General features: G+C 53.8%; 5 protein-coding genes across 5 annotated transcripts; 3 read left to right on the top strand and 2 right to left on the bottom strand.

Moving 5' to 3' along the window:
• Positions 1 to 244: 244 nt before the first annotated feature.
• PV07_04874 (uncharacterized protein) lies at positions 245 to 3,137 on the top strand (the record flags this gene model as incomplete). The annotated part of the gene is made up of 3 exons (XM_016391722.1): positions 245 to 364; positions 415 to 516; positions 581 to 3,137. The coding sequence occupies 3 exons, from the start codon at positions 245 to 247 to the stop codon at positions 2,798 to 2,800; spliced, it is 2,442 nt and encodes an 813-aa protein (XP_016249241.1). The 3' UTR covers positions 2,801 to 3,137.
• On the bottom strand, positions 2,953 to 5,008 carry PV07_04875 (uncharacterized protein). Its single transcript, XM_016391723.1, has one exon. The coding sequence runs from the start codon at positions 4,795 to 4,797 to the stop codon at positions 3,955 to 3,957; it is 843 nt and encodes a 280-aa protein (XP_016249242.1). The 5' UTR covers positions 4,798 to 5,008; the 3' UTR covers positions 2,953 to 3,954.
• A 225-nt stretch (positions 5,009 to 5,233) lies between these two features.
• PV07_04876 (uncharacterized protein) lies at positions 5,234 to 8,584 on the top strand. Its single transcript, XM_016391724.1, has one exon. The coding sequence runs from the start codon at positions 5,342 to 5,344 to the stop codon at positions 8,018 to 8,020; it is 2,679 nt and encodes an 892-aa protein (XP_016249243.1). The 5' UTR covers positions 5,234 to 5,341; the 3' UTR covers positions 8,021 to 8,584.
• Positions 8,585 to 9,894: 1,310 nt separating this feature from the next.
• Positions 9,895 to 11,100, bottom strand: PV07_04877 (nicotinate-nucleotide diphosphorylase (carboxylating)). Its single transcript, XM_016391725.1, has 2 exons — positions 10,133 to 11,100; positions 9,895 to 9,978 (listed from the first exon to the last, which is right to left on the bottom strand). The coding sequence occupies exons 1-2, from the start codon at positions 10,968 to 10,970 to the stop codon at positions 9,902 to 9,904; spliced, it is 915 nt and encodes a 304-aa protein (XP_016249244.1). The 5' UTR covers positions 10,971 to 11,100; the 3' UTR covers positions 9,895 to 9,901.
• A 4,641-nt stretch (positions 11,101 to 15,741) lies between these two features.
• PV07_04878 (uncharacterized protein) lies at positions 15,742 to 17,542 on the top strand (the record flags this gene model as incomplete). Its single annotated transcript, XM_016391726.1, has 5 exons — positions 15,742 to 16,235; positions 16,286 to 16,408; positions 16,479 to 16,533; positions 16,580 to 16,719; positions 16,774 to 17,542. 5 exons carry the CDS (start codon positions 15,742 to 15,744, stop codon positions 17,306 to 17,308), a joined length of 1,347 nt encoding a protein of 448 aa, XP_016249245.1. The 3' UTR covers positions 17,309 to 17,542.
• Positions 17,543 to 18,625: the final 1,083 nt, after the last annotated feature.

Raw genomic sequence — 18,625 nt, forward strand, 5'->3', positions numbered from 1 at the left:
CTTTCCGATCACATCTTCCCTTTCCGCCTTGTACATCCTCCTCTTCGTTTCCACCCTCTACACCCTCACCTTCTTCGGCATTTCCCAAGTCTTCCCCATTTTGCAGGCAATCTCTTGTCACTGTCGCCGGTCTGACGGTGTGCTTCTCTCCCTGACTTCTCCTGATCTATTACCTGGATATCTCTGCATGTTGTAAAGACCTCAGTCAACCAAGGCCCTTTGGTTTCCGGAATTTGACAACCTCATGGCCACGCTTGTCTCCACAGGATCTCCGACCGGCAAGATGAGTCGCAAATCAACCCCAACCATCAAGGTCAGAGAGGAAAGTGATGATGGCCCTGTTGTGGTGGCAAACACGCTCACGGTGTGTTTGTTTGATTCTTGCTTCACTTTGTCACTGACACGCAATCACAGACTGCGACCAATTCTCATTCCACAACCTCTAACCGTCCTTCCTACACTATCTTGCACAGTGACAAGCTCAGCAACGTCCAGCCTCCAAAACCGAAGGACAAGGTATGCTGATTCATTGCCTCTTTTGTGCTTGTCCTTTGCGGCTGGCTAACTCCATATTACACAGGCTGCTGCCAAACCTTCTGACCACAGCGTGATGGGTGGGGGCATGGAGGACATTCTTTCACGCCTCAAGCTCAATGACTCTCGTAAACCTGCTCCCGCCCCGACTGGCGAAGTCAAGTCACGCAAGCCTGATGACTTTGGGAACCTTGACAAGCTTCTTAACAATCTTCAAGATTCAAGCAAAGCCCTGAAGAAGCAAGAGCAGGAACTCAGGAGCGACATGCAATCCGAGAATCACAAAGGCCACACCTCGAGCGATGACAGCCTTGATGCTGCAAAGCCCATCCACCATGCAGCAACTATGAACAAAGTCGATGTGGCTGAAATGATGCGTGTCAAACAGGAGCTCGAGGCCGCCAGGTCCGTCATTTCACGCCAGGAACAGGAGCTTGCTGAGACCCGTACGCTCAAACAAACCATCGACCAAGCCATGGGTCCCCCGTCCGAAATCGACTTTGGTGCCTCCAACGATATCTCCGAGCAAACCATAGGTCATCTGCAAAGTGCTTTCAATGCTTCTGCCCGTCCATTTACTTCGCAGACCGACGCTTGGGCTACCCAAGACGAACACCGCAATGATTTCGTCCGTGGCAGGGGCATCTGGAACAACCCGGCAACATCGATGACGAATCTTTTGGCTACCAATTCTGCTGCTCCAGCATATAACCACCCTCGTGATGCACGTCTCTCAGGCCAAGCCTACAATGGGGTCTACGGAGCACCCTTTTCTCCGGCTGAAGCCAATTTCCAACCTCGCAACTTCTCAGGTACTGGAGCTCCGCTTGGATATGACATGAGGTCGAATAATGACATTATGCCAATCAACCCTACCCTCGGCATGAGACGCAATGGTGGACAATTGAGAATCAACCCAGGTCTTACTGATCCGATGTCACAACTTAGCAGCTTCCCTCCTGCTGCTACCACATTGACACCACCGCCAATCAGTCCCGTTGGGTTTCCAGGCCAATACAATTATCAGCGAGGAATCACGACCCCGATCACTCCGGCCACAGACTTCAACACCGCTGGTGTGCAGAGTACTGGGACCCCGTGGCCTCTCTCGGCAGGTGGTGTGAATGGACAAACCTATGTCACGCCCCTTGAGCCGATGAACTACCGCCGTCTGCTCGACAAGTCCGTGTCCTGTGATTGGAAGTACATTGTTGACAAGATCGTCTGCAACAATGACCAACAGGCTAGCATCTTCCTCCAGCAGAAGCTCAAGGTCGGTACAGCTGAACAGAAGTTCGAGATTGTTGAAGCTATTGTCAATCAAGCTTATCCACTCATGATCAATCGATTTGGCAACTTTCTTGTGCAGCGATGCTTTGAGCACGGAACTCCGGACCAAGTTGTCGCCATTGCCAATGCCATCCACGGCAATGTCCTTTCCTTGAGTATGGATCCATTCGGCTGTCACGTCATTCAGAAGGCCTTTGATTCGGTTCCGGAAGACCACAAGGCTGACATGGTACGAGAATTGCTTCGCCGCATCCCAGATACGGTTATTCACCGCTATGCTTGTCATGTCTGGCAGAAGCTGTTCGAACTCAGATGGAGTGGGGAGCCACCACAGATCATGCTGGAGGTCAACAAGGCTCTTCGCGGCATGTGGCATGAAGTTGCATTGGGCGAGACTGGGAGCTTGGTGGTCCAGAATATTTTTGAAAACTGCATTGAGGAGGAGAAGAGACCCGCCATCGAAGAAGTGATTGCCAATATCGACCTCATCGCCCACGGTCAGTTCGGCAATTGGTGTATTCAGCACCTATGCGAGCATGGCTCTCCACCCGACAAACGCCGCGTTATTGACCACATCCTTGCCAACTCGTACAGCTACAGCATCGATCAGTTCGCTTCCAAGGTTGTTGAGAAATGTCTCAAGATCGGAGGGCCCGAGTTCTTGGACCGCTACCTCGGAGTCATCACCACTGCTCACCCAGATCGCCCGCGCATCCCGCTTATCGACATTGCTGGCGACCAATATGGCAACTATCTGATTCAATGGATCTTGATGAACACTCACCACCATCAACGAGAGCAGGTGGCCATCCATATTCGAAAGCACATGGTCTCCTTGCGTGGTTCCAAATTTGGATCTCGAGTTGCCATGCTCTGCTGCAACCCCAATTCGGTCACTCGTCCTGGTCCTGGAGCAGTTGTCAACCCTTTCGGTGCTCCCGGTCAACCACGTAGCCAATGGCCTCGCTTTCGCTAAGTCAAGATCTCGACACGTCTTTATGGACAGGGGTCTGGTCTCGCGCTTCGTCATCTCATCTACTTACGTGTCATCTTCTTGAAGATGAGGGTATTCTACAAGTTTGTCAATACAGCATGGGGCGACTACCGTGAAACTTGGAATACCGACCACCACTGCCATGACCGATGGGAAGGAGAATCCTAATCGGGCCTTTGAAGCCAGTCTCTTATCTTGGCTCGGACCTCTTGGTTGTTCATTTCCATCCAACTCTTATCGGACAAGGATATTCGACTGTATGTGTTTCTCCATATCGACAAGGAATGTTTCATACGTGCCGACGATACGAACAACCCACCAAACATCTGCCGCGCGTGGGTGTTTGCTTTCGGGGTCACAACTTGTTGGCGGCAATAGTTCCGGGCGAGCAGCATTATCGACGTCAATGTCCATCGGTCATGGCGGATGACTGTGTATCATATCGTGTCTTTGACAGTTGTCCATGCCCGCCGAAAGAAATGAAGGGGAAAATTGACCAAGCATGTATTTACCAGTGGCATGATGAAACATCCAGAATGAAGAGGACAATGTAGCAGATAGTGAACATCATAGCTGAACAAGCGTACCAAAGAGTTCGTGTTCTTCCTTTGCAATAGGGTCTGCCCTCCAGCTTCAGTAGCGGTTCTGAAGATCGGAATCCATCCATGAGCGCCTCACTGCACTGGTACAATATAATGCATACGAGGCGTCACCAATGTGCCGTAGGCCACGAGACAAAGGTTTCCATCACGGTTAACCCCCTTTCCTACAGTTCATATGGATCGCTTCACGCGGCTGTACGTTCCGCCTGGCTGAGCCTGACCATGTGGCAGAGTGTGACATGTGTCTCGTTCAGCATTTGAAGTCTGCCTTGCCCGTGGATGTTGTGGGAGGCGTGGTGAGGTTCCACATACTACCTAGCGTGTCCGATACCTGTCAATCAAAAGCACAGGCTATAACTCCCCCTCCTCTCTTTGGAGTGGGCGATGGGCGGAATGCTCTTGCGCGCCAAACAACCTCGTCACGCAGGGGAAAAGGCCACAGGGCGTGACAGAACTGTGAGGAGTCGTCGATCGCATGGTATCTGTCTACATCCCGGCCGGGCATAGATTGCATGTTTCTTCAAGAGTGTCCATTCAGTCTCTGCTGAGCAGTCCGCTGTCCGGGATGGCATTGGGTTGAAGAATCTTTACCAACCCTTCGTCGGCGATTTTGTGTCCGTTGATGTCGGTCCCTTCGGGCTCAGATCCAGCTTCACCGCCCTGCTCATTCGCAACGGTGACTTGTATGTCAGCAGCCTCCAATGATGTTATTTCAGCCTGCGACTGTTGTTCTTCCGACTCTGTCACGACGTCCACATCTTTCTCCCACGGTTTCTTTCTCCTCGGTGTCTTGTCGATCTTGCTCGACCCTGGTTCCAGGACAGTGGGCGGGATCTCTTCTATCCCTGGGACAGGGAGGTTGCGCGTTATAAGGTCCACAATTGCCGCGAAGGAGGTGGGGTAGGGTGGGTCTTGAGCTGCTTCCGAAGGAGCTGGCGCGGTGGTGTTTGCGGAGGCAGAGGCTGAAGCGACTGTTTGAGAGGATTCTCGAGGCGGCGAAGACGGCGCTGATGACGGTGATGTCGGTTGAGGTGCTGAAGTGGAAGTCTCAGACTGGGTCTGAGGTTGGAATAGTTGCAGGTGTGGATGCGGATGTGGTTGGGATTGTAGCCAGGCTGAATACGCTTGGGGAGTCACCGGCGGCGTGATGTGAAACTTCCTTGAGAAATAGAAGCATTGTGCCTGAAGCACCAGGTCTGATTTCTCGCGTAATTCTTCCGGGGTTGCAGGTGTGTCCTGATGACCTAGGATGGTTGCGAGGCCAGCTTGATATTCTGGATCGGTGGAGAACGGGTAGCGGGACAGGTGAGTATATGTAGCCTCTAGGTCTGGTTGAGGCGGAGGATGCGTCTGTTCGTCGGCATTCTGGGTGGCCATTACCCTGGCTCTGAGCGGAGGAAGTGCTTAGCTGGATGCTGACGATATCTGAGCAGAAGCAGCGCGGCGCGGGGGAGAGACGTTGTTGTCGTTGAAGGATGAAGCGGTAGAACCTCGGCATTGATTCCGCAGTCTCCAGGGAATCTGGCGGGCGACTAGGAGGGAGTGCGATGTGCCCGGAGCTTGTCGCTCTTCAACCGTCGTGAACCAATATCAGGCCATCAGGTACAAGAGCGCGCAGTGTTGGGAGTTTCAGTTACAACGACTCTGTGGCCGAGACTTGTTGCTACCACAAAGAACTTCAGACGAGGCTGATCCCGCGTATTAAGCAGCCAATCGGAATCGCTTGCCGACCGCAAGGCTGCGCTTGATTAGCGCTCGCCTCGCACTTGCTCGCGCCTCGTTTTAAATTCACACCGAACTAGCCCAGTGGCCACCGCCCACTGCCTACTGCCCACGCTGTCCAACCTCATGCTCTGCCTTCCCATAATACACCACCTTAAGCCCTCATCTTTGCCAACGTGTCACTAGACCACCCTTAACCATGGCGGAGAACATGCCCACACCGGCATCTCCTGGCACCGGGCGCTATCCTGGCCCTGGCTTGTTGTCTAGCGGCACTTCCGACACGGCAGACGATAGTGGACCGGATCTCAGCGATAGCCCTCCGGAGATACGTATGCTGCGCTGCATTGAGCGGCACGATAAGGATTTCAGAGAAAAGCTCGACGTCTTGACCAGACTAACGAAGATGGTCGCCCGCGACCACGCCAAGTCCATCCGCCACTTGAAGAAGGCTTGCATGGGATACGCTCCCGGAAATCGAAGCAACCATCAAACACGACCCGCCCCAACAGCTCCTGAACCGACCGTCGAAGAATCCATCTGGGCTGCTCCACGGCAAGCGGAGGAAGCAACGGAAGAACATTTCGTCGAGAATTCAACATCCAAGCAACTGACCTCCACTTTGATCCCCCAGGACGTGGCAAACGCCGCAATTGGATCCCCTCCTCAGACAGTGTTACCGCCTGCCGCCGGCGACCCTCTACCTAATGGTGATAACCACGAGTTGTATCAGCCTTCTCGCTTGGAGGAGCCTTCCGGAGAGGAACATGAGAATTCAAGTCTTGACGATACAGACGATGACCGTGGTTCATCTTATTCCACTGACGACGATGATCATGATAAGGATATCATCCATGAAGAGTCTCCCACCGCGGACGAGACCACGCGGATTGCCCCTGCGGAAACGCAGCCTACTACTACTACTACTCCACCACGAAGAGTTGCCGCTCAAATTCGACAAGCACCAGCATCTCAACCTAGCAAAAGCTCTCAGGCGACTCGCGATGGATCTCGGCGTTGGACGGACGCTGAGGAAAACTTTATGATCGACACCATCCATGATTTGATGCAAGAACAAGACCTTGGACCGACAAAGACGTACATGTGGCAACGTGCGTCCGCCATTCTCAGCACGCGTGGCTACGATCGCACCTTCCAACAGATGATGGCGAAATGGTCTTGCGATACTCGCCACAAGTGCGAAGCTCGTGGCTTGGCTTGGGCTGCTACCGTCATGGCTAAACTCCCACACATGGTGCGGAAGCGAAAGTCATCACTAGGCGATGCCGAAGGAGAGCGGGCCTCGGCAAGAGATGGACAGCCAAAGGTCAAACGAGTCAAGATCAAGTCTCAGAAGGTTCTCGACACTCAAGCTCAAGCGCCTGATCAACTATCGTCTTCAGCTCCTAGTCATGTTCAGGATCCTCAATCAAGCCTGAATGGACAAGTCAGGCCAATGAAGCCAAAGAGAAGATCTCGAAAGAACATTGACGTTCACCCAGCACTTAGTCCTCGACAAGGCTTTACCACGAAATTCGACTCATTGCCTACAACATCGGGAAACCATATGCGTCTGCGTTTCATATGGAGTCACGCCTCGAGTGACATCGTGCAAGTGGATTGGTCTCCAGATGCGAAGTACTTTGCGGCTGCCAGCAACTCGATATTCGATCCCTCGACAAACTTTAAGGACAATCGTCCGGTCAATTTGATTCATGGTTCACTGCCTTCCAAGACGCTTCGAGAGCTTCCTGAACATCGAGTCGCTGGTAACGTCGACGCCGGTCAGCCAAAACACGTATATCAGACTGTCAGCGCAGTCCGATTTGCTCCGACCGGCCACAGGATCTACAGTGCTGGATTTGACAACAAGGTGCGAGTCTGGGACGTGGAGGATGAGGCTTTCATCCACTGCAAGGCAGAAATCCAATATCCGCAGCGGCTAGAAGTCGTGGACGTTGCCGGGGAGCAGAGCCCATTATTCGCCACTGGGACAGCAGGCGGACCCCGACCGATCCGGGTCTTCTTTGCCGACTCTGACGTGGATTCCCAGCCTCAAGAGATCCATTACCTTCGGGAAACAGTCCGGAAAGCATTCCCATACTCGCCGACGTGCCTCAAGTTCGGACACGCTCGTAGCCGCGATTGGTTACTGGCAGGCTTCGGCAGTGATACCGAGGGTGGGTTTGGCGAAGGCCTTACAGCAATGTGGAAATTCCGCGAGGCCTCCTGTGAACAGTTGCATTCTCCCCGAGGAGAAACATTCGTGTTTGATTGCGCTTGGTCTCCTTCAGGTGAGCTTTTCGCCATCGGAAGCGCAAGTGACGCGATGTCGAGGGCCGACACGGCAGAGAATTCGGTGGTCAAGTTGTACTCGCCGACCCAGCCGGACTCACTCGCGAGATATAGCTGTCGTGCCAAGGATATCAACGATGTGACCATTGACTACGGACTTGTCACAGCCTCGTGTACCGATGGCTCGACGTACGTTTGGGACCAACGTCAGCCTCAAAAGCCATTACATACGCTGGCTCATGGTCAACCCGTGATGCAGCTTCTCCCTGGCGCAGACCGTGAGCTTGAAGATGTGGGGGTCAGATACATCGAGTGGAGTCATAATACTGGACAATTGTACACGGGGTCTAGTGACGGCTTCCTGAAGTATTGGGACACACGCCGCTCGCCGGCTGATGTCCTGCTCGAGGACCTTGTGGATACTGGTCGTGAAATCCTGTGTGGACGTCTTTCGCCCGATCATTCATCCTTGCTGCTCGGCGACGAAGAAGGGCGTCTGCATCTACTCAGCACGTCGAATGGTCCATCTCCGGAGGAGCAGTTTCAATTCCGCGTGGCCGAAGGATGGAACAATGACAACTAGGGACTACTCTTACGGAAGGATGAAAAGTGATCAATGAAGAGACCGGTCGGAAACGAAGACTGATGAATGTGTAGGACAATAGTGGCAGGAACAGGAATGGCAGGATTGAGATATCTTTATGGGCAAGAACAGAACCTTCAGGACCACTCTCTGGGAGGTAATGTCATGTGTTGCTGGCGCTCAACTTGCCACGGGGGCATAAAGGTATTTGGTGCCCTTTCCGAGCTTAATATTTGTGCGGAATCGGCTCTTTTTTGCATGGTTCGAGGAGAGCAGCACGTCGATCAGACAAGGAATGGCGATGCCGGCACCGCCATGACCTTCACCCTTTCTGTTGAATGACTGGCCAGACTGAGGCTCTTTCATAGTTTCAACGAGGACTGTAATTTGCACTTGACCGTCACGTTGCCCCTAATGTCCCATGACATCGCAGCAATTGGGATAAGACGAAACGCATATCTTGCCACGAACATGGCACCTCATGAACAGAGAGGATGATCTAGGAAGAGCCGGGAGCCAACTGAGGCCCGAGGCCTGACAAGGCCTGACGACAGCGTGGACGAGTCGCGGTCGCTCGTAGGATGACAGTATCTGTGCCTACGATGGGACGCCTGGTTGAAAGCCGAACCAACGATATGTCATATGGCCGCTGCAATTCGGCAGGTTTTGGGGATCGACCCCGGGACCGGTATGTTCTGGTTCCGGATGCCTTGCGCCTGATCTAGGCGGAGGAAAGGTTGGAACGAGAAGGGCGAGAGGAGAAAGGCAGGCAGAGAGGCGGGCGGGGAACACGTTCTGGCGTTGGTATTTATGTTGTGGTGTATTGCATGGGATTCTGTGCCGAGATATTATTGTTATATGCCAATCGGTCCAGCACTTACCTGATCTCCCCCAGTATTAAGTAGGTGACCACTGACTGAAGGTGGGAATCGAGGCCATAATCACACAACAGTTCTCACCTTCACCCAACATATCCCACTCAGCCTCCAAGACGAGAAACGAGACCGTAAGAACCCCTACATTCTACCAGCGACAGACACACACAGTGACTAACCCCCCCCCCCCCCCCAAAAAACCCACCTGCGCACAGAAAAGGGGAAAGAGACGAACAAAACAGAGTAAATCAATGTCTCCTTCTACCTCGACCATCACCGCCGGGCGCGTCTGCCTCAGCCTCGTCGCCGCCATCACCAGCATCGGCTGCTACCTCGCCGACTGGAACGAGACGCACGTCAAGAACCCGCGCTGGCCGCCGCACGCGCGCTTCCACAACGGCCAGACCATGTCCATGGGCCTGTGCCTGGGCGTGCTCACGGCGTATTTTACCTGGAGGCCCGTGCTGGCTGCCTCGTCTTCGCTCACTACGGATGAGAAACTCAACGGTGGTGGTGGTGGTGGTGGTGGTCCTACGGCGAAAAGGAAAAGGAAGAGTGAGAGTGGGAGTGGGATCGGCGAGAAGGAGTGCGTCACCATCGCCGCCGTGCTGGGCTCGCTGTACTACGTCACGGGCATCAGCGGCATCCTCTACCCCGGCACGAAATGGGTTGATCCCGAGTTCGGCGACGGGGCGCCCCAGGTGCCCATCTTCGTCGGGGCGACTGGCCTCGCGTGGTGTGGGTGGTGGTTGGAGATGAGGAGGCTGGCCCAGGCGGAGAAGCTGGCGTAGGCGGCGAGGGGGATTCAAGAGTGTATGAAAACGATGGGAATGGGGCTCCTCAGAGAGAGAGAGAGAGAGAGAGAGAGAGAGAGAGAGAGAGAGAGAGAGAGAGAGAGAGAGAGAGAGGGAGAAGTGTTGGGTTAGTTGTCAAGGGAGCGTGAAAAGCCAGGGGCAAAGACTGTGGACATCAAGGAGACCAGACCGTGGCAACAGAGAGGTATCGTTCAATGGTCGATTTTCAGGGAGAAATCTATGTGCGGCACCCCCTGGTGGACGGCGCTCGTGGATATTATGTCGATATCTGCATCGAATGAGAGCAGTGAGGTCAGTCCAGGGTGTCAAGCAGTGAACTGCGGAAAGGGAACATGGACCATGGAAAAGGCATTTGAGAATCTCTTCTCCAATAGCAGCGGGCAGCAGGGAGACAAGTACGGACCCCAGGGGCTTGAACTCACCGTTATTAATGTATTCCTTGACGTTGGCCTCGGTCAGCCCGCCGCTGCTCTCCAGCAGCACATGTGCCCGGCCTCGGGCCCTCCATCTCTCCTTCAGGCTCCGCGCCGCGACCATCAGCCCTTGGCCGTCAAAGTTGTCCAGCATGACCACGTCGGCACCCGCCTCGATGGCCTCGTCCGCCTCGGCCTCGCTCTGCACCTCGACCTCGATCTTCAGGGCGAAGCCGCCCACGGCGCGCGCCGCCTGGACCGCGTTGGTGATGGAGCCCTTGGCCCAGACGTGGTTGTCCTTGAGCATGATCATGCTCGACAGGTCGTGGCGGTGGCCGTCGATCCCGCCCACCAGCATGCCGTACTTCTCGACCAGCCGGAACCCCGGCGTCGTCTTGCGCGTGCCGGCCAGGATGCCCCGGTAGCCCGCGCCGCGCACCAGCTCGAGCATCTGGCGCGACCGCGTCGCCACCCCGCTGCACCGGGCCAGCGTGTTCAGCGCAACTCTTTCGCCCAGCAGCAGTTTCCGCGTCGGGCCCCGGACCGTGGCGACTTTGATCTTCCCGCCGGCCGGCGTCGGGTCGAGGTGTGTGCCTTCGCCATAGTGCCATTCCACGGTGCAGTCGAGCTGGCGGAACACCTCGTCGAAAAACGGCACCCCGGCCAGCACCCCGGCGGACTTGCAGAGGAGCTGTGCACTGCGCGGGTCGGACCCCACGACGAAGCCGCCGTAGTCAAACGACGGCGTGTCTTCGGCCAGCCAGGTGGTTATTTGGGTGGTGAAGTGAGAGGGGAGGAGGTCGGCGAGGGCGCCGTGGGGGGATGTGTGGGAGGAGGACGTAGACATGGTGGTGGCGTGCTGGTTATGCGAGACAATACAGGTCTCAGAGTGGAAGTGAAAGGCTTTGGAAGGATGGTGAGACTAGATATCTAGCTTTAGGAGAGCTCAAGAAGGGGCATACACTGACGTTGATGTTGTACATAAAAAAACAAAAAGAGACAATGGTATGAGTTACAACGTGTCTCAGGGACCCCGCATTCGAGAGCGGGGAAGAGACGCTGCGAGTCTGCGCGACAAGACAAGGCCATCATCCCCTTTTTCCATCTGCGCCTGTCTGTACAGCCTCAAGACTGGAGCTCTACAGCACATGTCCCAATCACCACAATGGCTGCCATTCCAGTGAGTGAGGCAGCGCAATAAGCGAGTCGCTACACTAATAGAGGCAGAGAACGGGACTTCAGAAGGCCGTCGTTTGCACAATTTGGTGATCGTCCCCAGTCAAGTTTGATATACAGAGAAAGATTCGTGGACATGGCAGTCGCGTCTGAACATCGATGAGGCGGTCCCTTCATGGAGGCTCTCTGGGGGTCGCCGGCGCATGAGGTGGCAGTCTGGCAACATCAAGCTGTTGAGGAGAGAAATGCTGATACTCCCGAAGCAATAATGGCTTGTCGCATAACGCTGCTGGCTCCGATATCGAGACAACGCAACTGTCAACAGGTCGGCGCAAATTTTCGAACTCTGACATGGTAATGGCTCCCAACAGCAATTTCCCGCGCCTCCACAGAACATCTCGGTGGCAAAAGTGCTTCTCCTATATGATATTTGGTATGGCCTGGCTGAAACCTCTTCATATACGAGGTCCGCAGTACGGTACTTGGATTGATGAGCGAAATCACCGGACACCAGAAACACAGTATTGCATTGTCACCAGCACGGCATGCATTTTGATGGCTGTCATATCGATGTTGACATATGAATATTCCACATGCCTCAAATCTCTGCTTCTTCCAGAGTCCGGCCTTGCATATGTCTCACTGCTGCTGATGGCTTCTGGCTCGCTCCGTTGTCCTTTGCGATGCAGTTGCTTGCATTGGTTGCTGCCTTGGCGCTGAACTGGCGGAGCATCTCCCACAAACGGAGTGGCACACGTTCAAGGCCGGCAATGCTGTGAAAGACGTTTGTGTTTGTGTCAATCTTTGCTTCGCTACCCAGTGTACAACTCACTCCTCCCCGGGGTGGATTACACGCCCACAAAGAAAGGGCACCCGCATCCAGCCCGGAGTAGCCTGATCCACGAGACTCGATTGGCACCAAATCTCGGCAGAGCGTTCCAAAATCAACGTGGCAGAAGGCCGTGGACCGCTCATTCAGAGAGGGGAAATCTCAACAATTGTCGGGACTCGTCTAGAGCAGAATTAGCAACCAGTTCCGCAGCATCAGGGCACCACCGACCAAAAGCCCTGCTCCAAAATGGATTTTCCCAGGCAGAAACGCGGTGCGTGGAGCCACACTGGTTGTGATGCAGCAAGGTTAGGACAAATGAAGCAGGAGATGGGGATTGCGTGCACGCTTCCATTTGGGGCGAGGTGCTTTGCACACCGCCTCCGGGGAGAAATGACACGGCAGGACGATTGAATGTGCAGGACTCGCCTCCTCGGTCCTCCACGACTTTCTTCCCTTAATGACGTCGCCAAAGTCCGGCTGATGTACCTTTCAATCATTGCGAGCCTAGTTCCGGGTCTTCAAGGAAAAATCGCAGACACACCAAGGCAGGTACGAGGAAAACAGGCCAGGATCATCTGCTGAAAACTTGCGCCAATAGACCAATCAATATGGTCGGTTGTCTAGTATATTTTTTCGGTGGTCGCTCAGGATGTGAACCTCCGGCGGTCATGTGGATACAACTTTTCAACGCCTTTTCCGGGAAAGGAGGATGGCCAACATGGAGGTGCCAAGAGCCAGTAAGAGAAGAGGGAGGGATGGCCTGGATGGCTGATCGTCGCAGCCGTCCGCGGGCAACACAGGGCAAAGGTTGCCGGGCCACTGATCAAGTCCTTGTATGGATTTGTGGAACAATCATGTCTGTTGGAAGCATGTCTCTGGATGCCCTCATGTCCGCAAGCACGGTTCTGCTTCCGATTAGCGAGAGCAATGAATTGACTAAATCTGCATTGCGTTGACGAATCGTGGTTAGTTTCAGGCTACGAGAAAGAAACAGGCGCCAGGCTGTTTTCGCAGGAGTGAAAAAGAAAGGGGAAGCAATATAGTATCAGGCTGAGACGGTGGCTTGCCGAAAGGGCTAAAATATGGCGATCCGGGAGGAGGGATCCTCGAAATCGTGGGAGTGCACCGAATCGTCCGTACCTAGTACCAATCCAAGTGACAGCATTTGCGGATGCTAATGGCCTGATTGGCGCAGATACGACCAATCCTGGCGATCATTTCCACGAGGAGATGGACAGCGGGCCATCTGTGTAACCAGAATCGGTTCATTGCTGGCAATGCGCTCGACACAGATGGTGTCTGTCCACGTGGCAGGCATCAGTGGCGATGCTGGGTCAGTCTGTCGATTGGGCAATTCAGCTAAAGACCACGCATTTTGATTGGCAACCCAGGAAATGCCTTGTTTGCTATCAGTCTTTTGGCGGGTCGAACACCAGGCTTGTCTGTTCATCTGTGTAGAAAAGGAGCCCGTTAGTGCATTCCCGTTGTCGGTTAGGCTGGTATGGATCTCGGTTGGAAACTTGGACCCAAGATCCGAAGACAGCATCATGTGTGCTGAAAATCCAGAAGGGGAGGTTGGTTGTCTCTGATCCGGCCAGTAGTTGACTCAAGCAGCAAACAAAACTGGCCAGGCCATTGGACGGACGGAGACCCAGACCAAGCCCCAACGACAGGGGCAACGACAGGGGACCAGCGTGGAGAGAAGTCGGGCTCAAAGCCGGCATGCATGCAAGCGCAGGTAGAAAACGTATGTGTCAATCGTCGGAGGTGACCAGGAATGAAATGCGGTTGCGGCGGTCCGCCTTGTCTGGTCTAGACACGAATTCGGGGGCAGCCACAGCGACTTGCGCGGTTAAAGATGGGGTTGGTGTGGGAGCCATGACCAGAGCATATCTCAGCACGGCTGCGGCCCTGATACGGAACTGAGCAGATAATGTACTTCGGCTCAATGCAGCACGACATGAGATGTTGACAGAGGGCGCGTTGTGTTCAGGAGAAATTGGGAGAAATTGGGAGGGAGAGGGAGGGAGAGGGAGGGAGGGAGGCGAGGCCGCAGGCTGGGCAAGCAAGCCACCTGGCGCTGCACGTGATTCATATCGAGTCACGTGCACATGTCATTCTCGGGAGCTGTCCTTGGTAGCCTGCGACCTCAACTCCTGATCCTCACACCCTTGTAAGAGTAGCAAACAACTATTCTGCGCCAGCCTCTGCACACTGCGTGCCAGCTCATTCCGTCGACCTCTCGCAATCTGCCCAAGCATCCTGCTGCCTCTGCTGATCCTGGTGAGTGGCGTTGGTGCGCAATTCGTGGGCGTGGCCTCAGATTGCCGGAGTTGCCATCCTCAGGTCGCCTGGGGCTTCGCCTCTTCCAACGTCTCACAGACCCGTGGACCCCCCTGCTCGGTGGCATCAACATGTCTCGCAAAGAAAACCTGGAAACCCAGGGATCGAACTTGTCGGTCCGAGCGTCCCTTCGACCTACAGGTACATCTACCAGGGTACCCAAAATGGCTAGTAGTCTCGACCTGGACAGGGGATCCTTCTCATGCGCCTGATTTTCTTGGGGAGCAAACCGTTGAACACATGCACACCGGCTATCTCCATAGTCCAGATACTCTCGCCCAGCGTTGTTTCTGTACCGGGAGAGCCCTTCCTTGGAGTGCAGCCAGAATGCACGGAGATTGTTGTTGTGGTCGCGCTCCTGAGCCTTGCTACCATCCTAAGCCTCTATCATGCTCTGAAACGCACCTATGATGTGCATACAGCTAGCCACGGGTACAAAGAAAACGATCACGGCACGACCCGAAGAGGGACTGAGAGGTGAAATGCATCGAGAAAGGGAAAGAGGTCGAGATGAGTGGGAACTCAACGGAACCCAATCACGTCCACAGGCGAGTGACCAAGTGTTGCCACTTCTGCTGCTGTCAGCGCCTCGTTCTCTCTCATATGCGTCCTACTCCAGATCCTTTCCTTGCCCTATCTCTTTTGCCATCGTTGCCCTGCCCACCCCCCCGCCTTGCTCCTGGATCCTTCTCGTGTCGAGCCAGACCTGAGCCTTTGTCTGCCCCTGCTCGCCTCTCCTCGTATCTCCACAGCAGCAGGACGATGGGCCTCTTAACCCAGTTGGGCGGGTGGGTGTCCAGCACATTGATTTTGCCGCTAACTTCTTCTAGTCGGCCCTTCGTCTCGAATATCAACTACGCATCTTGCCGTGATCAACCCTCCGACACCTTACCTCACCTTTTTGTTTTATTCCTGAATCCATATGAGAGACCCTACAACCATCTTGTCTTAAAACTCTTGAGGCCTTAATCACCTTCTGTCGTCTCCCTCTCCTTTTCTGTCCATAGCAGGCTGACTACCCTCGTGCTCGTCTCACCATCATTGTTCCTCTCTCTTTCCACCCCCCCCTCCCCCCGGAGTCGCTCAGGGTATCCCAAAGTACTCAACCACAAGGAAGACGCCAACGGCAGCGTCCAAGAGCATCGAACTTGTCATATTGCTTCTTTTTTGACAGCCGTGACAGATTCTGTGGTCTGAACGCTGTGCCTGTATTCATCCGCTGCGATCTCGTTTGACTGGCCTTCTATCAATTGTTGCACTTCCAAGAATGACCGACTATGCGCCACGAAGCAGTCAGGATTACAATACCTTCTTTCAAAGTCCGCACCTCGCCATGTCGCATTATCCCAATGGAACCGGTCTCAGCTACCTATACAGCAATGGTCAAGTTCCGTATCAGACCGTCCACACGCCATGTTCAGCATACTCACCAACTTACGCCCCGAGTCCAGGAACATCGGCAGCTCCCCTCTATTTGCCTCCCACCTCTGGACCACAGCTCCATTATTCATTTGTAGGCCCACGGGTCCCTACACTTCCTTCTCAATCTCGTGCTTTCCCACCGAGCTCCTATTACGCCCCGTCCTCCGCGAATCGCACGACTTCACATCATCAACGGCTGGCTCCTCCGCGAGACTACCCCTCAATGGATGGCACAGAGTGTCAGGACTCCCCGAACGAGGACACGATGCTCTCAGAACCCGTGCTGCCCCCACTAGAGGGGTATCCGGATGTACACGACTTTGATGAGCTGATGAAACGGTACGGAAAGTCTCCCACGTTCTCGGGCATTGCTGATGTACTATCCGCAGTTACGTCCAGGACCTCTCACCTAAGAAGCAGGACAAAGCTCTTATTCATGCGCGTCGAGCTGCCAATATCAAACATGTACTCATCGACAAGAAAACGACTGCCATAGAGTCCGCGCAGTTCAGGTCAGTCGCGGCCCTACCCAGATAGGCTAATTGTGTTGGCAAGTGCTGTGGCACGCTGACAGTCCGTCAGGTTTTGGGTGAAGAAGATGTTTACATTGCAACCTAACGACAGCAAGATTCCCGAGGTGAGACAGGGCGCGTATTCCACCGATCACGACTAACACGGTCCAGCATCTAAGAAAGATTTGCCATGAAGGAAAACCAGTGGCGGTGCGAGAAAAGTTGTTCAAGATCTTGACCAAAGCACACAAACAATGCCAGCACGGTGGCAGGGACAAAACCTCCGCCCAGGTCAGGAAAGTGTACTCATGGTTCGACTCGCAAGCCTTGTCCATGGTTCGAAGGGGACTAATCATATATAACAGGGTACCCAAAGAGCTCATCTCGAGATTCGTCAAGTTGTGTCCCACGTGTCAAGTCAGACGGGGGGCGAGTCGTAACTCGCCTCCTGATTCAGTGAAAAGCCCCGAGACGAATGCGGAAGCACACTCACCCGACGCATTAACAATAGCCGGATCAAGAAAGGGCTCTACAGCAACTAGGCAGGGGAATGTAAATCCATGCTTGCCCTTGCAGACAGCGGGTTTCAAAACGAGCTCAGCTTTTCAACATCAGAACCGCTGGATGACGCCGTTGCAGCCTCACTCAGAGACCAACCACGTCTCTCCTGCGCTGAAGCATGGCCCTCTCGATCATGGAGACTCGTACAATACCGGTCCGCCCTTGTCATTGAATGGTACCCATGCTACGCCACCTGGTCTGAACTTTCCGTCTGTTAATAACTTCGGAACTGTCACAGCAAATTCACCTGCATATAATTCATCTTCACTGTCTCAATCTGTGCATGGAAATGTACCAACAGAACAAGCATATGGAATCAAGATTGAACGTTTTGCTTGACCACACGACTGTGGGGCGCCTAATATTCTGACTCAGAAGCTGGCATGGCTTTGTTGTTCACAATACGAAAAGATCGAGGCTGAGCACAAGGCGTTTGGTTTCGCATAAAGATACGACATGATGACCCCTCTCACGGATTTACTTGTGGCAGGCATTGCCTGGGACTGAAGACCATCTTTAGCTGCCGCAGGGTTGAAGACACCCATTTTCTTAGGCATGGTTGGCGCAAAATTGCTGGTTCAGTTACCCTCTCGTCTTCAATACTTCGCTTTGAGCTTCCGGCGCAGGAATGACGGTTACAAAAAAGTCTTGCCATTTACATAACGACAAACGAAGCAGCACTTCAAGCCTTGCGGGACGACAGGGATCATCTATTGTCCAATAGCACCACACATGCTTATGATTTTCGGGCTATTATTCCTCGTCCTGTTTCTTCGTTACCGGTCCACGAAGTACGGATGAGACGTTCGGGGAAGAGATGGATGCTGAACGGGGCTGGGGACCTGGTACGCAGGAGAAAAGACCTAGGATCCTTGCCAGTGGACCAGCCATGTGCGCTCGACAGGGCCGGAGCCATGTTGACCAAGATACCCATCGACTACATAGAATGTAGTTCATTCAACAGTGCGTATAGGCAAATATGTGCTCTGCACCACGAATGATTTTTACCAGAACCGAATCTTCCTGACCCCGTCTTGACTTTTGAAATACACCACCTGTCTCCAGATGTCGGAAATGAACTAAGCACACCATTCATCTTCTGTCTGAAGAGCATAACCTGTTGACCACTTATCTGCCTCGGCCAAACCCACACGCACAGGCGAGAATATGCTTGCTAACCATAGGCCCCAAGTAGGGTTGAGGTAGCTGTCTGATATTGCCTTGAGGTAACGAGTTCAAAGCATCGTTGCAGTGCAGTTCGAAACATCCTCGTCTGGATCGTCCAGTATCTCACCATGCTGCGTGATTATCCTGTCTCAGTTGGTCCTCATCTTCCAGATTATAGGAGGTGCACCAAGAACTACCTGAACCTTGCTGCGACAGTGATGGGGTCATCATCTGGGCGAACCAGTTGGTTGATAGCGTACCATGTGTGCGCAGCCTCGCCGTCCAAAGTTTAATATTTTCCACTCGGTCCTCGTGCCGGTGAAATGCTATATATACATATCACAGAGTGCGGGCATATGGGTTTCGCTCTCCATCTTGCAGCAAGCCTCTTCTGTGACACACCTGGGTCATTTCTGCATTCCTTCATCCGCCGTCTTGCTACGCTAAACGAAGAAGAATCTCGACATAAGATTTCCTGCGCTCCGAGAC

This window comes from Cladophialophora immunda (genome assembly GCF_000835495.1).
Source record: "Cladophialophora immunda strain CBS 83496 unplaced genomic scaffold supercont1.3, whole genome shotgun sequence".
NCBI classification, from domain to species: Eukaryota; Fungi; Ascomycota; class Eurotiomycetes; order Chaetothyriales; family Herpotrichiellaceae; genus Cladophialophora; species Cladophialophora immunda.